This window comes from Denticeps clupeoides, chromosome 2, assembly GCF_900700375.1.
Source record: "Denticeps clupeoides chromosome 2, fDenClu1.1, whole genome shotgun sequence".
Lineage (NCBI taxonomy): Eukaryota > Metazoa > Chordata > Actinopteri > Clupeiformes > Denticipitidae > Denticeps > Denticeps clupeoides.
Genome location: NC_041708.1, coordinates 22,052,030 through 22,071,891, shown reverse-complemented (window position 1 = coordinate 22,071,891; position 19,862 = coordinate 22,052,030). Strand labels below are relative to the sequence as shown.

The 19,862-nt window shown below is 42.0% G+C and overlaps 1 protein-coding gene across 1 annotated transcript; it reads left to right on the top strand.

Moving 5' to 3' along the window:
- The first annotated feature begins 16,693 nt into the window (after positions 1-16,693).
- Positions 16,694-19,025, top strand: LOC114769169 (zona pellucida sperm-binding protein 3-like). Its single transcript, XM_028961955.1, has 8 exons — positions 16,694-17,728; positions 17,812-17,936; positions 18,021-18,124; positions 18,191-18,368; positions 18,445-18,562; positions 18,648-18,733; positions 18,800-18,891; positions 18,973-19,025. The coding sequence occupies exons 1-8, from the start codon at positions 16,694-16,696 to the stop codon at positions 19,023-19,025; spliced, it is 1,791 nt and encodes a 596-aa protein (XP_028817788.1).
- Positions 19,026-19,862: the final 837 nt, after the last annotated feature.

The window sequence follows — 19,862 nt, the reverse complement described above, 5'->3', positions numbered from 1 at the left end:
CTCCTGTATATGGCGATGTACAGCCGGGTAGTTACTGACTGGTATTTGAGGCAGAGTGAAATTCACAAAACATGACAAACCGAACACAGAATCTTGTAAATCAGCTCTGTTTGTACATGTTCAGTGAACTGTAGAGTATCACAATATGCACCATATCAAAATATATCGCGATATAATCGTATTGTGAACTATGTATTGTGATACGTATCATATCCTTGCCAATACACACCCCTACATTTTAGCATAATAAGATGACGCTAATAAAGTAGGCTGTAACATAATCTAAATGTTGTTTTTGTCGTTGTTTTTTTCATTTGTAACATAGATAACATCATTACATTGATGATATCTTAATTGGACTTAATGATAAGGATCCCCACTGCTTTCCCCCCCTTACACCAATGACTGCACCTCCAGCAACTTGGCTGTAAAACTACTGAAGCTTGCGGACAACACCACCCTCATTGGACGGATTCAAGGTTGGTGACGAATCTGCAGGAAGTTGAGCGGCTGGTGCTCTGGTGCAGTCAGCACAGCCTGGAGATGAACATGCTCAAGACTGTAGAGGTGGCAGTGGACTTCAGGTGACATCCCACAACACTGCTCCACCTTGCCGTGTCAGACAGACCAGGGTCTTCTGTGGAGACCATCTCCCAGGACCTGAATATCTTCTCTATCATCAAAAAGACCCAGCTCAAGATGTACTTCCTGAGACAACTGAGGAAGTCCAGTCTTCCACACTGAATTCCTTGGATGGAGGGCATGGAAACATGGGGGACACAGATGATCTTTTCTGTTGTCAGTACAGTCTGTTGCAGTCCGTCCTGAGTTCCTCCATCACAGCCTGGTATGAAGCAGACACCAAACAGAACAGGAACGGAGTGCACGGATGGCAGAAAACATCATCGGTGTCTGACTGCCCTCCATCCAGGACCCGTCCCCCTAAAGAACCAGAAAAGAAGCAGGGAAGCTCATCACAGATCCCTCACACCCTGGACACACACTCTGGCACTCTGGCAGACGAACAGTTTCTGTCCCATCGCAGTCACCCTCCTAAACAGCTGAACTGTCACACACATGGCAACTGCATTTTATACACTTGTGTTATTTCTGCAATCTTTGAATTGTCTGTATATAAGATATTAGACTTTATTGTCCATTTTTGTTGTTCATATTGTCATAGTGTTGTGCAATCGACCGAAATCACATTCCTTGTATATGTTTGCTCACAGACCTGGCCAATAAATTCAAATTCTGATTCTGCGTTCAGCAGGGTAAACCTTCTTATTACAAATGCCAAACCTCTGAAAATGATCTTATGCTTGCTTGAGGCTGAAGGGTTGAACCTTTCCCCTTTTGAATTAAATTATGGCTATAACAAATGGCTATTTTCAACATGTTCAATTTTTCTGACATGCAATATGTTAAGCAGAGCCCTAATTTTAAAACATACACGTAACAGGCTCATCAAACACAGACTTTTATTAATGTTGTTCATGCAATTATTAAATTATTGACTTTCTGACCATGAGCACCAGCGGCTTTGTGACAAAATGAACACAGGGTTCTTTAATCAATACTTTCAACACATACAGTCTTCAAAATTGCTTCTGGAATCAATTTTGGTTCCATATTGATGTCAATAAGCTACATGACTCCGTGGGGGCTGTCCAGCTCCGCGATTTTGTTCATTGTTATCCTGATTGTGTGCAGCTGTTGTGAGTGTTTAAATGTCGCCTATCGCTTCCCTGTCGGGTCCTTATTCTGTAATAAACCCCCCTTTGTGCAGTCGTGGGAATGTGTCCTTCCCTGCACCATGCCGCTGTGACATATGAAGACCTCTGAAGTGTGATAAAAAGGTGAAATGTGAAGGTGTGGTTGGTAGAACCCCCTGCCACCTGTTGTTCTGGGGTCAGGGCGCTGTGGATTCAGGCTTGAGTTACAACACTGCATGCACTGGCCTTTTCATCAGAGGAAAAAAATAAAAACATTTCCAGGATTTACGGCCGAAATTAAAGTTTCATCTTTGCGCTGGAGAAGAAATTAAAGATTTATGCTCACCGTTGCTCGAGGCAGAGTGAGATAAGAGCGCTTGCCGCAGTGAAAGGCCTCCCTGCTCTGCTTTTAAATGTGGGTGGATGTGTTTGCAAAGGCGAGTGTGTTTTCCCCCAGCATATCTGCCTACTCTTCTCCAAAATGTGTCAGACTTAGGGGTTTGTATTGGCAAGGATCTCATGATACGCTACGCGATACGTATCATAACAGTACATTAGGAGTGTGTGTTGTCAAGGATCTCACGATACACTACATATAATGATACATGGTTCATGATACAACACATATCACGATACAGTACCACAGGGGTGTGTATTGGCAAAGGACCTCACGATACGACACGTATCATGATACAGTACCACAAGGGTGTGTATTGCGATATGCTACATATAACGATACATGGGTTATGATAAGATATGTATTACGATACAGTACCACAGTTGTGTGTATAGGTAAGGATGTCCTGATATGCTACGTATAACGATACATGGGTCACAATATGATACATATATGATACAATACCATACAATACTTTTCTCCCTCTACACAAGATCACTTGGTGAGGTAATTTCCTCAGATGGATTATCCTACCACTGCTATGCCGACGACACACAACTCATCTTCTTTTTTCCTCCCTCAGATCTACATGCTGCTTCCAAAATCTTCCAAATCTAACTGACATCTCATCTTGGATGGCAGCCCATCACCTCAAACTCAATCCCATCAAAACTGAACTAATATTCATTCCAGCAGATTCTTCACCACATCAGGATCTTGCCATTTACCTAGACAACTCAGTGCTTTCTGCTTATACAACAGCCCGCAACCTGGAGTAACCAGGAAACTCTCCTTCTCGACTCAGATCAGCAATCTTTCCCACTCCTGGTTCTGTCCTTAGTAATCTCACGAATGGATTACTGTAACTCCCTTCTAGCTGGTCTACCACTATGTACCATCCAACCTCTAGACTAATACAAAATGCAGCAGCTCAAGTGATCTTCAACCTTCCCAAATTCTCCCACACCTCCCCTCTGCTACGTTCTCTCCACTGGCTCCCAGTAGCTACATGCATCACATTCAAAATACTGATGCTGGCCTACAAAGTCAAACATGGAGTAGCCCCATCCTACCTCACAGCCCTTATTACACCTCGCACTGCACCTCGTATACTCTGACTGTGTAGTCACTTATACTGACTACACATCCCCCATTGCAGTCCTTACCTAACTTTCTCAAATAAACACAACACAACATATGTTACCATGAAGTTCCATTTATTTATTGTTAACTATCCTAGCGAACAGTGAGGTGCCCACTGCTTCAGCTCCATTATTCATCCATATTTTCACACAATTACGCATACATGAATATGCGTGCCCTGGGAGAATGGAACAGTTATAGGCCAGTCTGGGACAGGGGAATTTTGTGAAAGTGTTCCCTGTATGATTCATGTCCTTTGTCTTATGAAAGAGTGAGTTGTGAATATGTACGTGTATATATTTTAGAGGTGGGCATAGATTAATTTTCTTAATCTAGATTAATCTCACTGTAATCTTGGAATTAATCTAGATTAATCTAGAGTAAGCAAAATTTATGTAGATTAATCTAGATTCTTGATTAATCTACATTAATCTACATTAATCTAGATTAAAATGGCTCATTTGAATTCTGCCGAAGGCATTCAGAATATGTGTGCTACCCAAATAATGACTAAAAGTAAGTCTTTGAGAACAGGTTTCTCAAGACAGGTGGCGCATTAGACCAGGGGCTCATCTCCTGTTCCCAAAATGCATCACAAACTGCTTGAGAAAGCTGTTCTACTATGACAATTGGTGATGAAAATAAATTATGTTCAATAAGATTCAATAAGATTTACCAACTGTTTATTCAGTTAAATAGCTGCATCCATGTTACCACGTCACGTTTGATGTGGTAATTTCACAGTTCGAAGACTCGTTCTCGCCCCCTACAGTGCAATTCGGTATACATCCGCGCTAAAATATCAAGGTGAAAGTCATCATAGTGTAGCGGTTCTTCTTCTGCATTGTGGAACTTTTTTATTTCGTTTCTTGAACCACAAATGATGAGCTGACACCCAAGAGATTTTCTGTGCAAAGTGTATTCTGTACAAAAAGCAAGGTCGCGTCAGAACATCGCGTCACACATCGCGTCTTTCTGCACCTCTCTCTACAATATACAGTATTAAAAGAACATAAAATAAATATTCACAAAATATCACACATGCAAAATATTCCTAATATGTACATAAATTAAAATGAAAGAAATAACTTTTTGCACACAAACCCCACGCACCTCTCACAGCTCACGCCATGTGTCCAAGAGACCTGAACTGGGTCTCAAAAATAAAAGTCTTTAGGAAACAAGAAACTAAAAGACACAAGAGAGAAGAAATATACTTATATCTAGTGTAACCATTTAACTCCGGCACAATAGCTTGCGTAGTATAGACCCAGCTCCCAACCCAACTTTGTGAATAGATTAACGGCAATATTTTTTTATCACCCGGTAAGAGTCTCACGTTAACGCAGCACGTTTTAATCGCCCGATAAGAGTCTCACGTTCACGCTGCACGTTAATGGCCCACCACTAATATATTTATATACTGAGATCTAGATTTGACCTGAGTAATGACCACCTTCTTTTCCCCCCTGCCATATTGAGCTCACCCAATCAGGAGATGATTGTGGGGTGTATTTAAGGGGACAGTGTAGTAAGATGAGGGCCTTCGTGGGTTAAGGTCAGGTGGTGGTTCAATTAATGAGTAGCATTAGTGCAGCAACTTGCTGTGATTCTTTATCTTTTGTACGTATATAGATACCTATGATGGCCAGTTTCATTTTACTTCAGTATTTTTTTGTTTTTTTTCAGCACTACGACTGGTGTTTGCTTGACCTCTTTGGTGGAAACACAATGTGAAGATGATGTGGCCATTCCTGCTTCACAGCTAATTATATTTGTAATTTAGTCTCTTTTTTCTATTTTCTATAATGTAATTCTATTAACCCACTGAATATAGTACAAGTACCTAGGACAACAGACAAAATCTACAATTTCTTTAAGTCAAACCCATTTCAAAATTAAAACAAGATTATTTTACCATTATATTATTGTTACCTTATAGACTTAAGAATACAGTACATCTTCATTGTAAAACTGTGGAAAATAAAATAAAAAACTCTCTCTCTACACACAAAAGCACTGTCTTAAAACCACTACAACTTGATTTTACCTTTCAGAAAGAGGCATGGCACCATAGAGATTAAAATAATGAACAGTTTCTAATTTATTAACACCAGTAAATTATTATTGCTGTTACATGTGAATATTGTATGTAAAATTGTACCAATGTTACAGAGAAAACCAAAATGAAAAGAAAGAGAAAAGGGAGAGAAAGAGAGAGAAAAGCCATGAGAAAAATAGGTAAAATAGAAAGACTCCGGTACTGATGGGAAAATTCCCCTCAGCTCCCAATGGAAAAGAAAATGGAAGTCCCCAAAAACCACAAGTGAACATACTTTATACATTTGACTCACAGGAAGTTGCTACAGACTGTAAGGTTCCCGGCAGGACCAGGCCTGTCCCAGCAGGGGACATCCTGACACCTCAGAAAAACCACGAGAACCAGGAAACTTAATCGATCCCACAGACTATTATTTACGAAATGGTCACAAGATCAAAGATTGACCCCCACGGACAATTATTACCAAATGGTGGATGAGATCTCTCCCACAGACTCTTCACCCTGAGGATGGCGGGAAAGCCCCTCTCACCTCTGGGGGAAGCAGAAGGGTTCCTTGGGTGTTTAATTTGAGTACAATATATATATGGAGGTATCATGACAATATATGCGTGTTTAGATTTATTCTCATTGGCTCAATGTCCCCTGTCACATAAATTAAACAGATATAAGATATAACAAATATGTTAGTACTAAAACCAAACCATAAACAACATCAAAGGTCTCCAACACTTGAGGGGGTCGTATAGTGACCCCCCCCAAAGTGATCCAGATCAAGGATACAAAAGGGAAGGTAACATGTCGATCTGGGAGTTACTGCATTCAGTCTCTCCCACACGTGCTGCGGTTTTAAGAACTCTGCTACCTGTTCTTTTATCCAGTGCTGTGTGTAACATCTGTTGGGTATGTTGGATTGATTTTCATTCTATCATTCTATCTTGTTTAGGACAATTAAGGAACTGTATTTACTATATCTGTAGAGCTGTGAAGATTATGTATCATAATAAATGTAAATATTGATATCTTTAATCTCCAGTCTTGTTATAGAATATTCTGTCAACTAAAGTTCTTGGTTATAGGGGGAACTTTCTGATCGTATGGCAACACGCCAGATTTATGTATGTTTAAAGAACTTCTTGATCCTATAGCACGTAAGCAGGTATTTTATGTGAACCGTAGAGAGTTCCTTTCTTCCTGCCACTGGTGTGATCAGCCTGTCAGTCGGTGCAAATCTGCATGGTAGAAAGTTATTTTATTAATTATACTTGATTTATTAACTGGCCACTGTTTTGCTGATCAAGATTTGTTAAGTCAATGCAAATTTGCAGACTCTTTAGTTCTCCCTGACTTTATACATTATTCAGTCCCTATTGTCCTCTTCATTCCAACTACCCATTCTAAAGTGAATAGTCTTGGTAGTTATATTGGAGTCAGATAATACAGATCTAAGACTATTTATCCGGTTGATAAATAAATTAGTTTTGTAGATTCGTTGTTTCTGTCATCACGTCCTCAGAGTCTCCCGTCTGGGGCAGACAAAGATATCAGGCAATCTCAAAAAACATGGCTGGCGCTTCACACCTATTATTTACCAAATGGTCGCAAGAACAAAGAACCGGTGCCCAACCCCCACAGACCATCACAACCAAATGGCCTCAAGAACAAAGAGGTGTTTGCCTCTCCACGAGACAAAAGTTGCTGTAGTATTGTGGTCCTGCAGAATGCCTCATCTTACAGATGGCCGTTTGATCCCCTGCAACACTGATGAAACACTAATCAGGGTCCATTGGGATCACGATTGGTTCATGATTGTGCATCTGCTTGGTCGTTCTGCTCCTTCCTGGTCAGTTGGGAATTCAAATGTAGCCGATGGTGGTGGTTCTGTGTCCTTTACAATCAGGCGTCTAAGATCACACTTGCAGGGAAAACCTGCCTTGTTAACGAAGATCAAACATAGCAGCATACATAGAATATTCAACTTGATCAAAGGCTTTACACACTTGGTTGGGTTCTTTGTCTGGAGTCTGATGAAGTCAAAAGGTTGTAATTTTTGCATACAGATTGTACATGTAGAAAAACCTTGTCCATTTTACATTAAAACCAAACCAGAAAAACAAATGACAACAATGATCAGATATTGTAAAGCAAAGACATGTAAATATAGTGAGACGCTTAAAATGATATCAGGGAATTAATAACTCTGTGAATTTGCATCGACTTATTGAGTCTAATCAACAACAGTGGCCAGAAAAATAAAAAGCCCCGCTTGTTGCCATATGATTAGAAAATTCCACCTTTATCAGGGAATTCATAACTCTGCGACTTTGCATTGACTTACTGAGTCTAATCAACAACAATGGCCATAAAATAAATACAAATAAAAAAGCCTCGCTTGTTGCCATGTGATTAAAGAATTACACCTTTATCAGGGAATTCATAACTCTGCGAATTTGCATCGACTTACTGAGTCTAATCAGCAACAGTGGCCGGAAAAATAAATACAAATAAAAAGTCCCACTTGTTCGCATGATTAGAGAATTACACCTTTATCACAAAAAGTTATTATTTGAGATTATAGCATTGTTGAGGTGTTCAGAGAGAAAAACAGTCTCACATAAATATAAATTCTGATCCTAAACATGTTGATCATACTGAACATGAGCATGAACATAAATCTTTTAACTGTGCAATTTCCAATCCCTGATCAGTTATTATCAAATTGTTCACCGCGGGACATGGTTTGTGGTATTCAATGTAATACCAGTAATCTAAAATGTCACAAATCTTGGTTATTACTGTGTACAGTTTGGTTTGTGAGTTCCTCTATTGTGCCAGCTATATCTAAATGCCACATTGTAAGTGATACAGTTGTAGCGCCCCTAGCCCAGCCAGGGATACGCTCCCTGGGTTCCCTCTGAACCTCAGTATTTAACTAGTAAAACTATTGTTAAATTTTGGATATGCTAATTTTCTCCCACCACTTACCAATAAGGAAAACCACTAAATCCACAAATTAACACACCACAAGTATTCTAACACACACAAAGAATTTACTAAATATATTTACAAATTACATTAATGATTATAACATGAACAATTAGATAAAATGATATTTCACTCAACAAACATATAACAACTCAAAAGTAAAAGTCCTCGAACACTCAATAACTCAAAAGGCAAAGTCAATAGTTTAAATAACCCGGGTACCCCACGCTACTCGTTGCAGGCCTGAGTCGCTGCTCAAGTGCGTGGTAGTGAAACATAAAATGGCTGCTTCACTCGCGTAGAGCAATAAACCATACAGGGTACCTCCTTAATCCGTCATCCGCTGAACGGCATGAAGGAGCCTTCTCAGGATCGGTCCTGGTGTCCAGCAGAGCTCGCTCGGTCCTTGCCTCCGCGTTGGTGACCTGACGTCCGCGTCTTCCCTTCCGTGACCCGCGATCGCTCGGTTTCGCAATCGTAATCTAACTCTAATTCTGCTTTTGTAATGGGTCACTGTCCGTTTCCCACTAGCGCTATCTGTTCTGATGGTTATAAATACATGTTTTATGTATCTATTATCTCAGGCTCACAGGTAACTTTAATGCACCTCGCGTCCGTCCTCCATCCTTCACCTCGCCCTTCTCTTCCGGTCTCCCCAACCAATCACCCCCCCGCTCACACACAGTAGGCAGGTAGCACATACATTACCGAAAGGAAATACTTTACATATATAAAAATTTACTAAATGCAAATACAATAATTAGTCCTCCATACAATAAATAAACACCTTATCCAGGCATTTATCAGTTCTATAAAATAAATAAAATAAATAAATAAATATCAACAGAATAAAATATCAGCAGGGCTACACAGTCTTTAGTCCATGTTCATTTTATACCTTGTCAGAGTGGATCTGGATTTGGAAATGCCTTGGTTTCTATGGTCCGGGGCCTTTTAGGATATGTAGATCCTTTTTATTTAAATTAAAGCACAGATATTCTATTCCTCGCTATAGAGTACAATTCAGATAAAAAAGACTTACGGTCGCAGATCCACATCCGAACAAAGGTATCACTTCGGGGTCAGCATTTGTAAAACTGTATTAAAACTACTACATCTTGATGTTACCTGGGAGAAAGAGGCATGGCACAATAGAGGTTAAATGAATGAACAGTTTCTAATGGTCACACGCTCGATCTTGTACTGACCTTCGGTTTAAATATAGAAGACATTGTTATTCTTCCGCAATTTGAAATGATCTCAGATCATTTCCTCATCAATTTTAAAATATGTCTAAGAGGTTTATTAACACCCTACCAGATTTATCAACGCTGATAAACTCACCGTCAGACCCAGTTAAACTTGACCAAGTGACCAAATGTCTAGAATTAACACTGCATAGTATATTAGATAAAGTCGCTCCCCTCAAAAGGAAGATAGTTAGAGATAAAAACTTAATTCCTTGGTATAATGATCACACGCGCTCGCTTAAGAAGACCACCCGGAAATTAGAACGTAAATGGCGTCAAATAAATTAAACGTATTCAGAATAGCATGGAAGGAGAGCCTACTTAATTATAAGAAGGCTCTTAGCACGGCTCAATCAACGTATCTCTCCTCGTTAACAGACAAAAACAAAAATAATCCCGGATTCCTGTTTAACACTATAGCCAAACTAACCAGGAATAAGACAGAAATGGATACTACCACTCAATCTCTTCATAGTAGCGATGATTTTATGAATTTCTTTAATACTAAAATAGTCATGAATAGAGATAAGATTAAAAGCACAACAAATAGCTCAACCGAAATTTCTATGGAAAATAATCTTCTAATAGCTGACCACCGATTAGAACGATTCAACCTTATTAAAGAGCATGAACCAATTAAACTAATCTAGTTGTCAAATCAATGTACATGCGCTTTGGATCCGATTCCAACAAGGTTCCTTAAACAAGTAGCACCTGATATTATAAATTCTATCCTCAAAATTGTTAACTCTTCGCTTAGCACCGGCTACGTACCAAGTTCGTTCAAGGTAGCAGTCATTACAACCCTGATTAAAAAGCCTGATCTTGATCGCAGTCAGCTTTCAAATTATAGATCGATATCCAGCCTTCTGTTTATATCAAAAGTCTTAGAAAATGTCGTAGGCCAGCAGCTGAGCGCATACCTAGACTGCAACAATATCCATGAAGTATATCAATCGGGATTTAGACCTCATCATAGCACTGAGACAGCGCTGGTTAAAGTGGTTAATGACCTGCTGTTGGCCTCTGATCAGGGACGCATCTTGCTGATTGTCCTGCTTGATCTGAGTGCAGCGTTTAACACTATCGATCACGCTATTCTCCTTGCCAGGTTAGAGATTGTTATTGGTATTAAGGGAACAGCCCTTGAATGGTTCAGATCATATCTGACCAACCGATATCAGTTTGTGGACATCAATGGTGTTTCGTCTTCACATAGTAAAGTAGAGTTTGGTGTTCCACAAGGTTCTGTCCTAGGTCCGTTACTTTTTTCCCTATACATGTTACCTTCAGGCGACGTCATCCGCAAACACGATATTAGTTTTCATTGCTACACTGATGACACACAGCTGTATCTGTCAGCAATGCCAGATCAGAGGCAGCAGCTGAACAAAATAGAGAATTGTCTGAAGGACATTAGACAGTGGATGCTCACTAACTTTCTCCTGTTAAACCCTGACAAGACAGAAGCTCTTGTACTTGGGCCTCAAGCAGTCACCAAGTACTCACCAAGTACTGAAGTAAAGAATCTAGGTGTCATCATTGATGCAGGTCTCTCATTCAATTCGCACGTAGATAATGTCACTAGGATAGCATTCTTTCACCTTAGAAATATTGCGAAAATAAGAAATATCATTTCAATGCATGATGCAGAAAAGTTGGTCCATGCATTTATTACATCAAGGTTAGGTTACTGCAATGCATTACTGTCTGGATGCTCTAGTAGGTGCATGAGTAAACTCCAGCTAGTACAGAATGCTGCAACCAGAGGTCTAACTAGAACTAGGAAATTTGACCACATCACCCCAGTCTTACAATCACTGCACTGGTTACCCATCAAATTTAGGATTGACTACAAAATCCTACTTTTGACCTATAAAACAATACCTGAGTGAACTTTTTGTTCTTTACGACCCGCCACACCCCCTTCAATCAATGGGTGGTACTGCTGGTACCAAAAGTGCAGAAGGTCACAGCTGGGAGCAGATCCTTCTCCTATAGAGCTCCGCAGTTGTGGAGCGGCTTGCCTGTCAGAGTCCGGGACTCAGACACAATCTCAAAACCTGTTTTCTCTGGCTTTTTGTTAAAGTCCTAGACACTCATTTCACTTCACTTTGACACAGTGTCAATTCTAAAGTCCAGTTTATCACAGAGTCCCCCTGTTAGACAACCCTACAACTGTAGGACTTATTATTATGTTTTCGTTCTTTCTTTCCTATTGTACAAATCATCACCGCCCTGCACTGATACCATTTGCAGGCTCACTCTACCCTGGAAGGGGGTCCCTTTCTGTATCACTCCTTTCCAATGTTTCTTCCTTTCTTTTTTTCTTCTTTAGTTTTTTTTTGTGGAGTTTTTCCTTGTGTGAAGAAGGGTCAAGTGTGGGGGGTGTCAATTGTAGGGCTTGTCAAAGCCCATTGAGACATACTGTATGTGATTTTGGGCTATATAAGAAATATATGTTGTTGATGTTGTTGTAATCTATTAACACCAGTATATTATTATTGAAGTTACATGTGAATATTGTATGTAAAAAAGGTACCAATGTTACAGAGAAAACCAAAATGAAAAGAAAGAGAAAAGGGAGAGAAATAAATATGTAAAATAGAAAAGACTCCTCAGCTCCCGATGGAAAAGAAAACGGAAGTCCCCAAAAAACCAAAAGTGAACATTCTTTATACATTTGACTCACAGGAAGTTGCTACAGACCAATCATAATTAGTTGTTTCTGTCGTCACACCATCAGGGTCTCCCGTCTGGGGCAGACAAAGATATCAGGCGATCTCAAAAAACATGGCTGGTGCTTCACACCTATTATTTACCAAATGGTCGCAAGAACAAAGAACCGGTGACTGACCCCTACAGACCATCACCACCAAATGGCCTCGAGAACAAAGAGGTGTTTGCCTCTCCATGAGACAAAAGTTGCTGAAGTATCATGGTCCTGCAGAATGCCCCATCTTACAACATACACTATTCATCCATATGGACGTCCTACCCCCCCATCATGGACTAATTTGGGTGGCATGCTGGGAGTCGTGCCTAGGTGGGAGGGTACTGTCATGATCCGGTCCCGATGGGGCTACTCTGGAGTTAGGACAGGAGTTCTGTGTTTGATCTGTGTAATGTTTCCTGATTGTGAGGAATTGAGGAAGTGACATCACCGAATCGGAGAAACAGGAAACCGAAACACTGCATAATAATGTTAACCAAGAAGAATTAACATATTGTCTCGTTTTTGTTAATAAAAATAAAGAGATTTTTACTATTGTTTTTATTAAGCAAACCATATTTATATTAGATATATTTATAGTTATCAACATGTGACTAAGTAAAGTAAAACATGACCAGCATTTACGTCTCGTCTCGTTTTCATCACGTCATAAATGTTCCGTGACAAATAACAAGACTAATTGCAATATACTGGACCAGAGGGAGGAATTTATTAGCTTTACTTTTCTGAACAATGGTATATTCTATCTACCCTGATTCCGTTCCATGCAGCCCGGTGATGCGCCACATGAGGGGTGTTTTGAAACAATTTCTATTTTGCTCAGGAACATGGGAACATCTGCTCTGGAAAAGGTTGGAGAATAGGGTTCAGTGCATGGCCAAGATGAGGAAAATTTCAATAAGAAAGTTAATTTAATTTGCTCATGCTCAACAATGGCATGTTGTTAATGAAGTGAGCTCATTTACATTTACAGCATTTATCAGACGCCCTTATCCAGAGCGACTTACAATCAGTAGTTACAGGGACAGTCTCCCCGGAGCAACTTAGGGTTAAGTGTCTTGCTCAGGGACACAATGGTAGTAAGTGGGATTCGAACCTGGGTCTTCTGGTTCATAGGCGAGTGTGTTACCCACTAGGCTACTACCACTCATTAACGTGACAGGAATCAGCATCAAAGCACCAGTTCCTTTGCTTAATGCAATTCATGCCCAGAATATACATGGAACCAAGAACAAAGATGACACACAGCACACACAACACAAGGGCCAATATTGTTGAAAAAAATAAAACAAATCTGAATAAAGCGTTTTCGCACCAGCCCCATAAATCAAATGTGCTGGCATTTCTGGGGAAAAGGAGAGAATGAAGGGCAGGTTTGTGAATAAAATATGCCAGTGGTATACTGGGTTTGACAGGTTAACACATCATTGTGTGTGTTTCTGTGTCTGTGTGAAAAATAGGCAGGGGTCATGTGCGGGTAAAGCATCTCAACTCATTTGTTGCTGTTTATCACTCCCACCCTACTGTAGTCGACTGAGCTGAGTGGATGTTCTGCTGTCCTATGCCGCTATTGGCTACTTGTTCTCCTCCCAGGGTGCATTGAAGTCTGGTTTTCATTTTTATCTCTAAAAAAATAAAAGAAAATAAAACCAAGCTTACCCAATCCCAGGAGCCCCGTCGGCGCTGCCTGAAGATGGATGCGGTCTGTGAATACATGGAGAGGACAGAACCCTTTGGACAAGACCAAATTTATTTAATTAGTCCTTTTTTTTTATTGCCTCTAACATCCCTGAGTCAGAGGCACAGAAAAAAATATCTTATGTAAATATCCTCACTGGAGAGTTCCAGAAATTCAAAAAATCCAGAAAATCTATTGTGTCTCCTCCTTGTTTAATGTTGTGATGTGCACATGGAGATGAATTCTTAGATTCATAAGCTCTTCACCTCAAGACGTTGAATTGCCCATCCATGCAGAGGTATCTCCGTGTGGCAGGCTGAGGCAGAGGAAGGGCGGTCTGAAGCGTTATTGGGTGGAAACTCCCACGTTGACTATAAACCCGTTTCCCTGATTAGCCCCCTTATGTTATGCATTTAGTCAAGTCATTCTTTTCTCAATGATAATGTACATTTCAGATCTTTGCCATGTATACTGCAACGGAAAATAAGATGGTTTTAATGATCCCACAGTCCAACAGCAATAAAAAAAAAAGACATCAGGTGAAAAATGTCCAGAGCAACCTGTTGAACGTTTCCGCCATGGTTCCGCATGCAATGCAATAAAAATACAACATAAAGAAAATAAGAACAACAAATTATAATTCAGCATGCAATTGTGAAATAAATAAATAACTAAATAAATTTAAATTATTTTTTCCAAAATTGCTGTTCCAATGGTCTTGTCTCCTCGTTAGAATAGTGGAGATGATCCCTGCCTGTCATGTTGAGTTACCCAATGGAATATCAGGTGGGTGGCCAAGTGGTGGCCTTGTAGGAAACTGACTTCATAATCGAAAGGTTGCATGTTCAAATCCCTATCCACAAAGGTACTACTGAGGTCCCCTTGATCAAGGTATTGTCCCCACACACTGCTCCCCGGGCGCCTTTCATGGCTGACCAAGGTTCGATGGGTGATGCAGGGTTAAGTTCCCAAAATTTTGTACACTTCTACAGACTAAGCGTTAAACTTACAATTATTTAGAAATGCACTTGAGAATAATACCCGTGACATTTTTGTGTAATGTTTTATTATGTTGTTGGAATTAAGGGAATAGCCCTCTCCTGGTTCATGTAATATCTGACTGATTGGTATCAGTTTGTGGACATTAATGGTGATTTGTCTTCACATGGTAAAGTGGAGTTTGGTGTTCTGCAAGGTTCCGTCTTAGGTCCATTGCTATTTTCCTTATACATGTTACCTTTAATCACGTTATTCATAAACACTTTCACTGCTATGCATACGAAACAGTTGTGTCAGCAATGCTAGACGAGAGGCAGCAGCTGAACATAATTGTCAGAATTGTCTAAAAGACATTGGACACTCACCAACTTTCCTCTGATAAACCCTGATAAGACAGAGGCTCGTGTACTTGGGCCTCTTGCAGCCAGACGTATTCTGTCTGACTACATCATAACTCTGGATAGCCTGTCTATCTCACCAAGTACAGAAGTAACCTAGGTGTCTTTACTGATGCAGGTCTCACATTCAATTAATGTTTGCCAGTGTTTGTTCTCTCTGAGGCATTGAATCAAGCACCAGACCACCTCCAGAGTCCAATGATGAGACCACCAGAGGGATCCTGGTTTCTAACAATGAGCTTCTGACAAGATGACCCAGCATGAAAAGTACCAGAGGGTTACTCTGCACTGTCCAGTACCTCCAAACATGGACAGATCCTCTATACTGCATTTGGACTTTTCCACCACTACAACAGTATGACTTTTTTTTTTCCCCTTTTCTTGGACAAATCATCACCAACCCTGCACTGACAGCAATTGCAGGCTCTATCTACCCTGGAAGGGCATCCCTCACTGTATCACTCCTTTCCAAGGTTTTTCCTTTCTTCAAATCTATCTTCAAATCCCATTGAGACATTCTGGGATTTTGGGCTATATATGAAATAAATGTTGTTGTTAAGTACTGTTTCCTGAGGAACACCAGTTTAGAGTCTGTGTGAAGCAGATTTGGATCCTTTCCAAGTCACTTTGTAAGACCAGTCATCAAGGATGTTTTACCTTACAGTTAGAAATACAAATTTTATCAATGTAAATTCTCTCTGTAACCCATTTTAAACATGTAGGGTTTTCAAGCAGCATTAAAATCTATATATGGCATTCTGAATAACTCCTGTTTACTTGTCACACTAGGCCTATATAATTCCTCTCAACTGTTCATTTTCACACAGTTGCGTAGGCACATTCACCACAAACACATTCAACCATGTGAAACACGTTCCTGTCTGCAATCTAATAAAGTTAAAACTACTGAAAATGGTCACGGTGAAACCACACCTGATTCAACTCAAGAACTGGGTGGTAACGAGTTGAGTGGTGGAATCAGCTGTGCTAAATGAGGGTAAAACCAAAACCATGCAGGATCATTTTACTCCAAGACCAGTTTTGTAACCCCCAAACTAGTCTTTGTATACCTTGTACTAGTTATCTAATGAGTGCAAGACTTGGCAGGTCTAGAAGGTCATTAATGTTAATTATGTTTCCTATAAATGTAGAAGTCTTACACAGTGGTGATTGTAATGTGGCATCATGGGTTGGTGGTCAGTAGCAGTGTTGCTGTGGGGAGGTGTTGTAGGGGTTTGTATGGGTGCAGTTTTGCTGGATGTTAAAGGTCAACCATTTCCAAAGCCTGCAATGAATCTGCCTCCGGTTCCTGCCAGCCCCCCATTTGTCCCCGGGATGCCTCCGGTTCCCGCCAGCCCCCCATTTGTCCCCGGGATGCCTCCGGTTCCCGCCAGCCCCCCATTTGTCCCCGGGATGCCTCCGGTTCCCGCCAGCCCCCCATTTGTCCCCGGGATGCCTCCGGTTCCCGCCAGCCCCCCATTTGTCCCCGGGATGCCTCCGGTTCCCGCCAGCCCCCCATTTGTCCCCGGGATGCCCCCGGTTCCCGCCAGCCCCCCATTTGTCCCCGGGATGCCCCCGGTTCCCGCCAGCCCCCCATTTGTCCCCGGGATGCCCCCGGTTCCCGCCAGCCCCCCTTTTGTCCCCGGGATGCCCCCGGTTCCCGCCAGCCCCCCTTTTGTCCCCGGGATGCCCCCGGTGCCCGCCCGTCCCCCTTTTGTCCCCGGGATGCCCCCGGTGCCCGCCCGTCCCCCTTTTGTCCCCGGGATGCCCCCGGTGCCCGCCCGTCCCCCTTTTGTCCCCGGGATGCCCCCGGTGCCCGCCCGTCCCCCTTTTGTCCCCGGGATGCCCCCGGTGCCCGCCCGTCCCCCTTTTGTCCCCGGGATGCCCCCGTTTCCTGCCAGCCCCCCATTTGTCCCCGGGATGCCCCCGGTTCCTGCCAACCCCCCATTTGTCCCCCAGGTACCCGCCCGTCCCCCTTTTGTCCCCGGGATGCCCCAGGTTCCTGCCAGTCCCCCAATTGCTCCTTTGCCTCAGGGAACTGGTGGGCAACTTCAAGATCCTGGAAGTGTTCAGCAGCAGTTGCTTGGTCCAGTAAAGGAGCTGACCTGGAAGTTTCCTCAAATGCCAGTAGAACCCACATCACCCCCAGTGCAGTTTCAGCTGAGGGAGCCGGTATCAGTCAGCAGTGTTGCAGCTACCTGTGACGAGAATATGGTGCACGTGCAGGTTAAGAAGGACCTGTTTGGTTCTGGAGATCTCATCCAGGCATCAGACATCACGCTGGGAGGCTGTGGGGTTACTGGAGAAGATTCTGTGGCTCAGCTGCTGTATTTTCAGTCTTATTTGCAGTCCTGTGGCAGCCAAGTAGTGGTGAGTTCTGGTTCCTCCTCGGTCAGGAATCTGTTTGGAATTTTTCCTGTAACTGAGGCTTTAATTTTTCCCCTCTCGCACAGATGACCAACGATACCCTGGTTTATTCCTTTTCTCTGACTTACGTACCTACAGCCATTTCTCACACTTCTGCTCCAATAGTCAGAACCAGTGGTGCTGTAATTGGGATTGAATGCCACTATTTGAGGTGAGCTCTAGCTTATCTGATCTCCCATGCTTCTCTGTATTTAGCGGTGCTATTTGATACCGCTTTCTTCTTCCATGTGACCAGGCTTCACAATGTGAGTAGCAATGCCCTGCAGCCTGCCTGGATCCCATATGCTGCTACTAAAATTGCAGAGGAGCTGCTGGTCTTCTCTCTCAAGCTCATGACTGGTAGGTACAGTTGAGACCCCCTGTTTCACTGTGTAGGCTGTTACCAAACTTTGCATTTCTCTTCAGATGACTGGCAGTTTGAGAGGCCTTCCAACATCTATTACATGGGAGATCTGATCAATTTTGAGGCTTCTGTCAAGCAGTACAACCATGTTCCCCTCCGGGTGTTTGTTGATACCTGTGTGGTCACCGCTGTCCCTGATGCAGCGGCTGCTCCCAGTTATCTCTTCATTCAGAACCATGGGTGAGGAGCAGCTTCATTTCTTTATGGCTTAGTTTACGATGTGCTGTAGTCTAATTTTGCTCTCATTTTATTATAGGTGTCTGGTTGATTCCAAGCTCACTGGCTCGTCATCTCGCTTCCTGCCCCGTACACAGGATTTCAAGCTCCAGTTCCAGCTGGAGGCTTTCAGGTTTCAGCAGGGCGACACGGGCTCTGTACGTGTCTCAAGCTAGCCCTTCGCTGTCATGGTTCTACCACCTTTTGCATGGTGGCTGACCGTCCGTATCTCTCTTGTTCCAGCTGTTCTTCACTTGTTTGCTGAAGGCAACAGCGGCGGCTTCCCCGACTGATGCGGAGCACAAGGCCTGTTCTTTTGTTGGACAAAAGTAGGTCTAGACTAGTTTTCTGTGTTTGCGTGTACTTTTTATTCAGGCCCTGACCTTTCTATGAAGGTGGGCTGGTGCGGGTGGAGAGGACCAACTGTGTAGCTGCTGTGATGGTACTTGTGGGTCCAGGAAGGCAAGAGATCTGACCTCTGTCTTTGGTATGTGGACACTGTGTATTTTAATGGGGGTTCTCCATAGTTGTGCTATACACTGTATTAATCCTGTTTCTCTTCCTTCAGACTCTGGATGGGAGAAAGAACTGTTGTTGGGACCAGTGTTCATCAGGGATTGACCAGCCTGTGTCTCTTGAATTGCTGTTCTCTTTTATGGCTGAATGAATAAATGGTTAGTTGTATCAAGCAGTCCTGTCTCTCCTTTTCACGCATGCACCATTTATGACTAGACAGGTCCTCTTCAGTAAATACGTTTCTCTAAGACATGAAGCAATTGGGATGGCTTTTTGGAGGTATGAAAGAACTAGTAAGCTGGAAACCTTTCACTTGTGTGAGACATTAGCAAGGATTCTTCTGTAGTAGACTAAATTAGTTTTATTGATTAAAGCTTGTCTTATTGTATGACTACTCCTGGTGTTTGCATATGCTTTAGTTTGGTTTTTAATCCTCATTCTTAATTCACTTCCTCTCTGATATTGTAGAGAAGGACTCCACATGAGTGGGAAAGACTGGTGATGTGATTTGGTTGTCTAGTTACTCCATGATTGCGTGCAGCTGCAGAAGGAGAGATCTGTAAGTTCAGGTAGATAGCAAGATCCTGATGTGAAGAATCTGCTGGAATTAATATTTTTTTGGATTTGGTGTGTTTTAGATTCCATCCAAGATTAAATGTCTGTTAGACATGCATAGATTTTGAAAGTGGCATGTATGTCTGAGGGAGGAAGAGAAGAATTGTGCCTACTAGTACCCAGCTGGGAGCAGAACTTCTTCTTATAGAGCTCTGCAGCTGTGGAACAGCTTGCCAGTCAGTGTTCAGACACAGTCTCAATGTTTAAATCTAAACTGAAAACACATCTGTTCACTCTGGCCTTCTGTTAAAATTCCGGACCGTGTCAGTTTCACATTTTCATTGTGAAACACTGCAGTCCAGCACACAGAGACACAATGAAACAAGT

What these genes read in the sequence shown, in the direction of transcription:
- LOC114769169 (XM_028961955.1), top strand. Translation starts at nt 16,694, where the DNA reads ATGCCTCCGGTTCCCGCCAGCCCCCCATTTGTCCCCGGGATGCCTCCG. An exon ending in CTCTTCATTCAGAACCATGG is followed by an intron (nt 18,369 to 18,444) that starts GTGAGGAGCAGC and finishes ATTTTATTATAG; the next exon opens with GTGTCTGGTTGATTCCAAGC. An exon ending in AGATCTGACCTCTGTCTTTG is followed by an intron (nt 18,892 to 18,972) that starts GTATGTGGACAC and finishes CTCTTCCTTCAG; the next exon opens with ACTCTGGATGGGAGAAAGAA.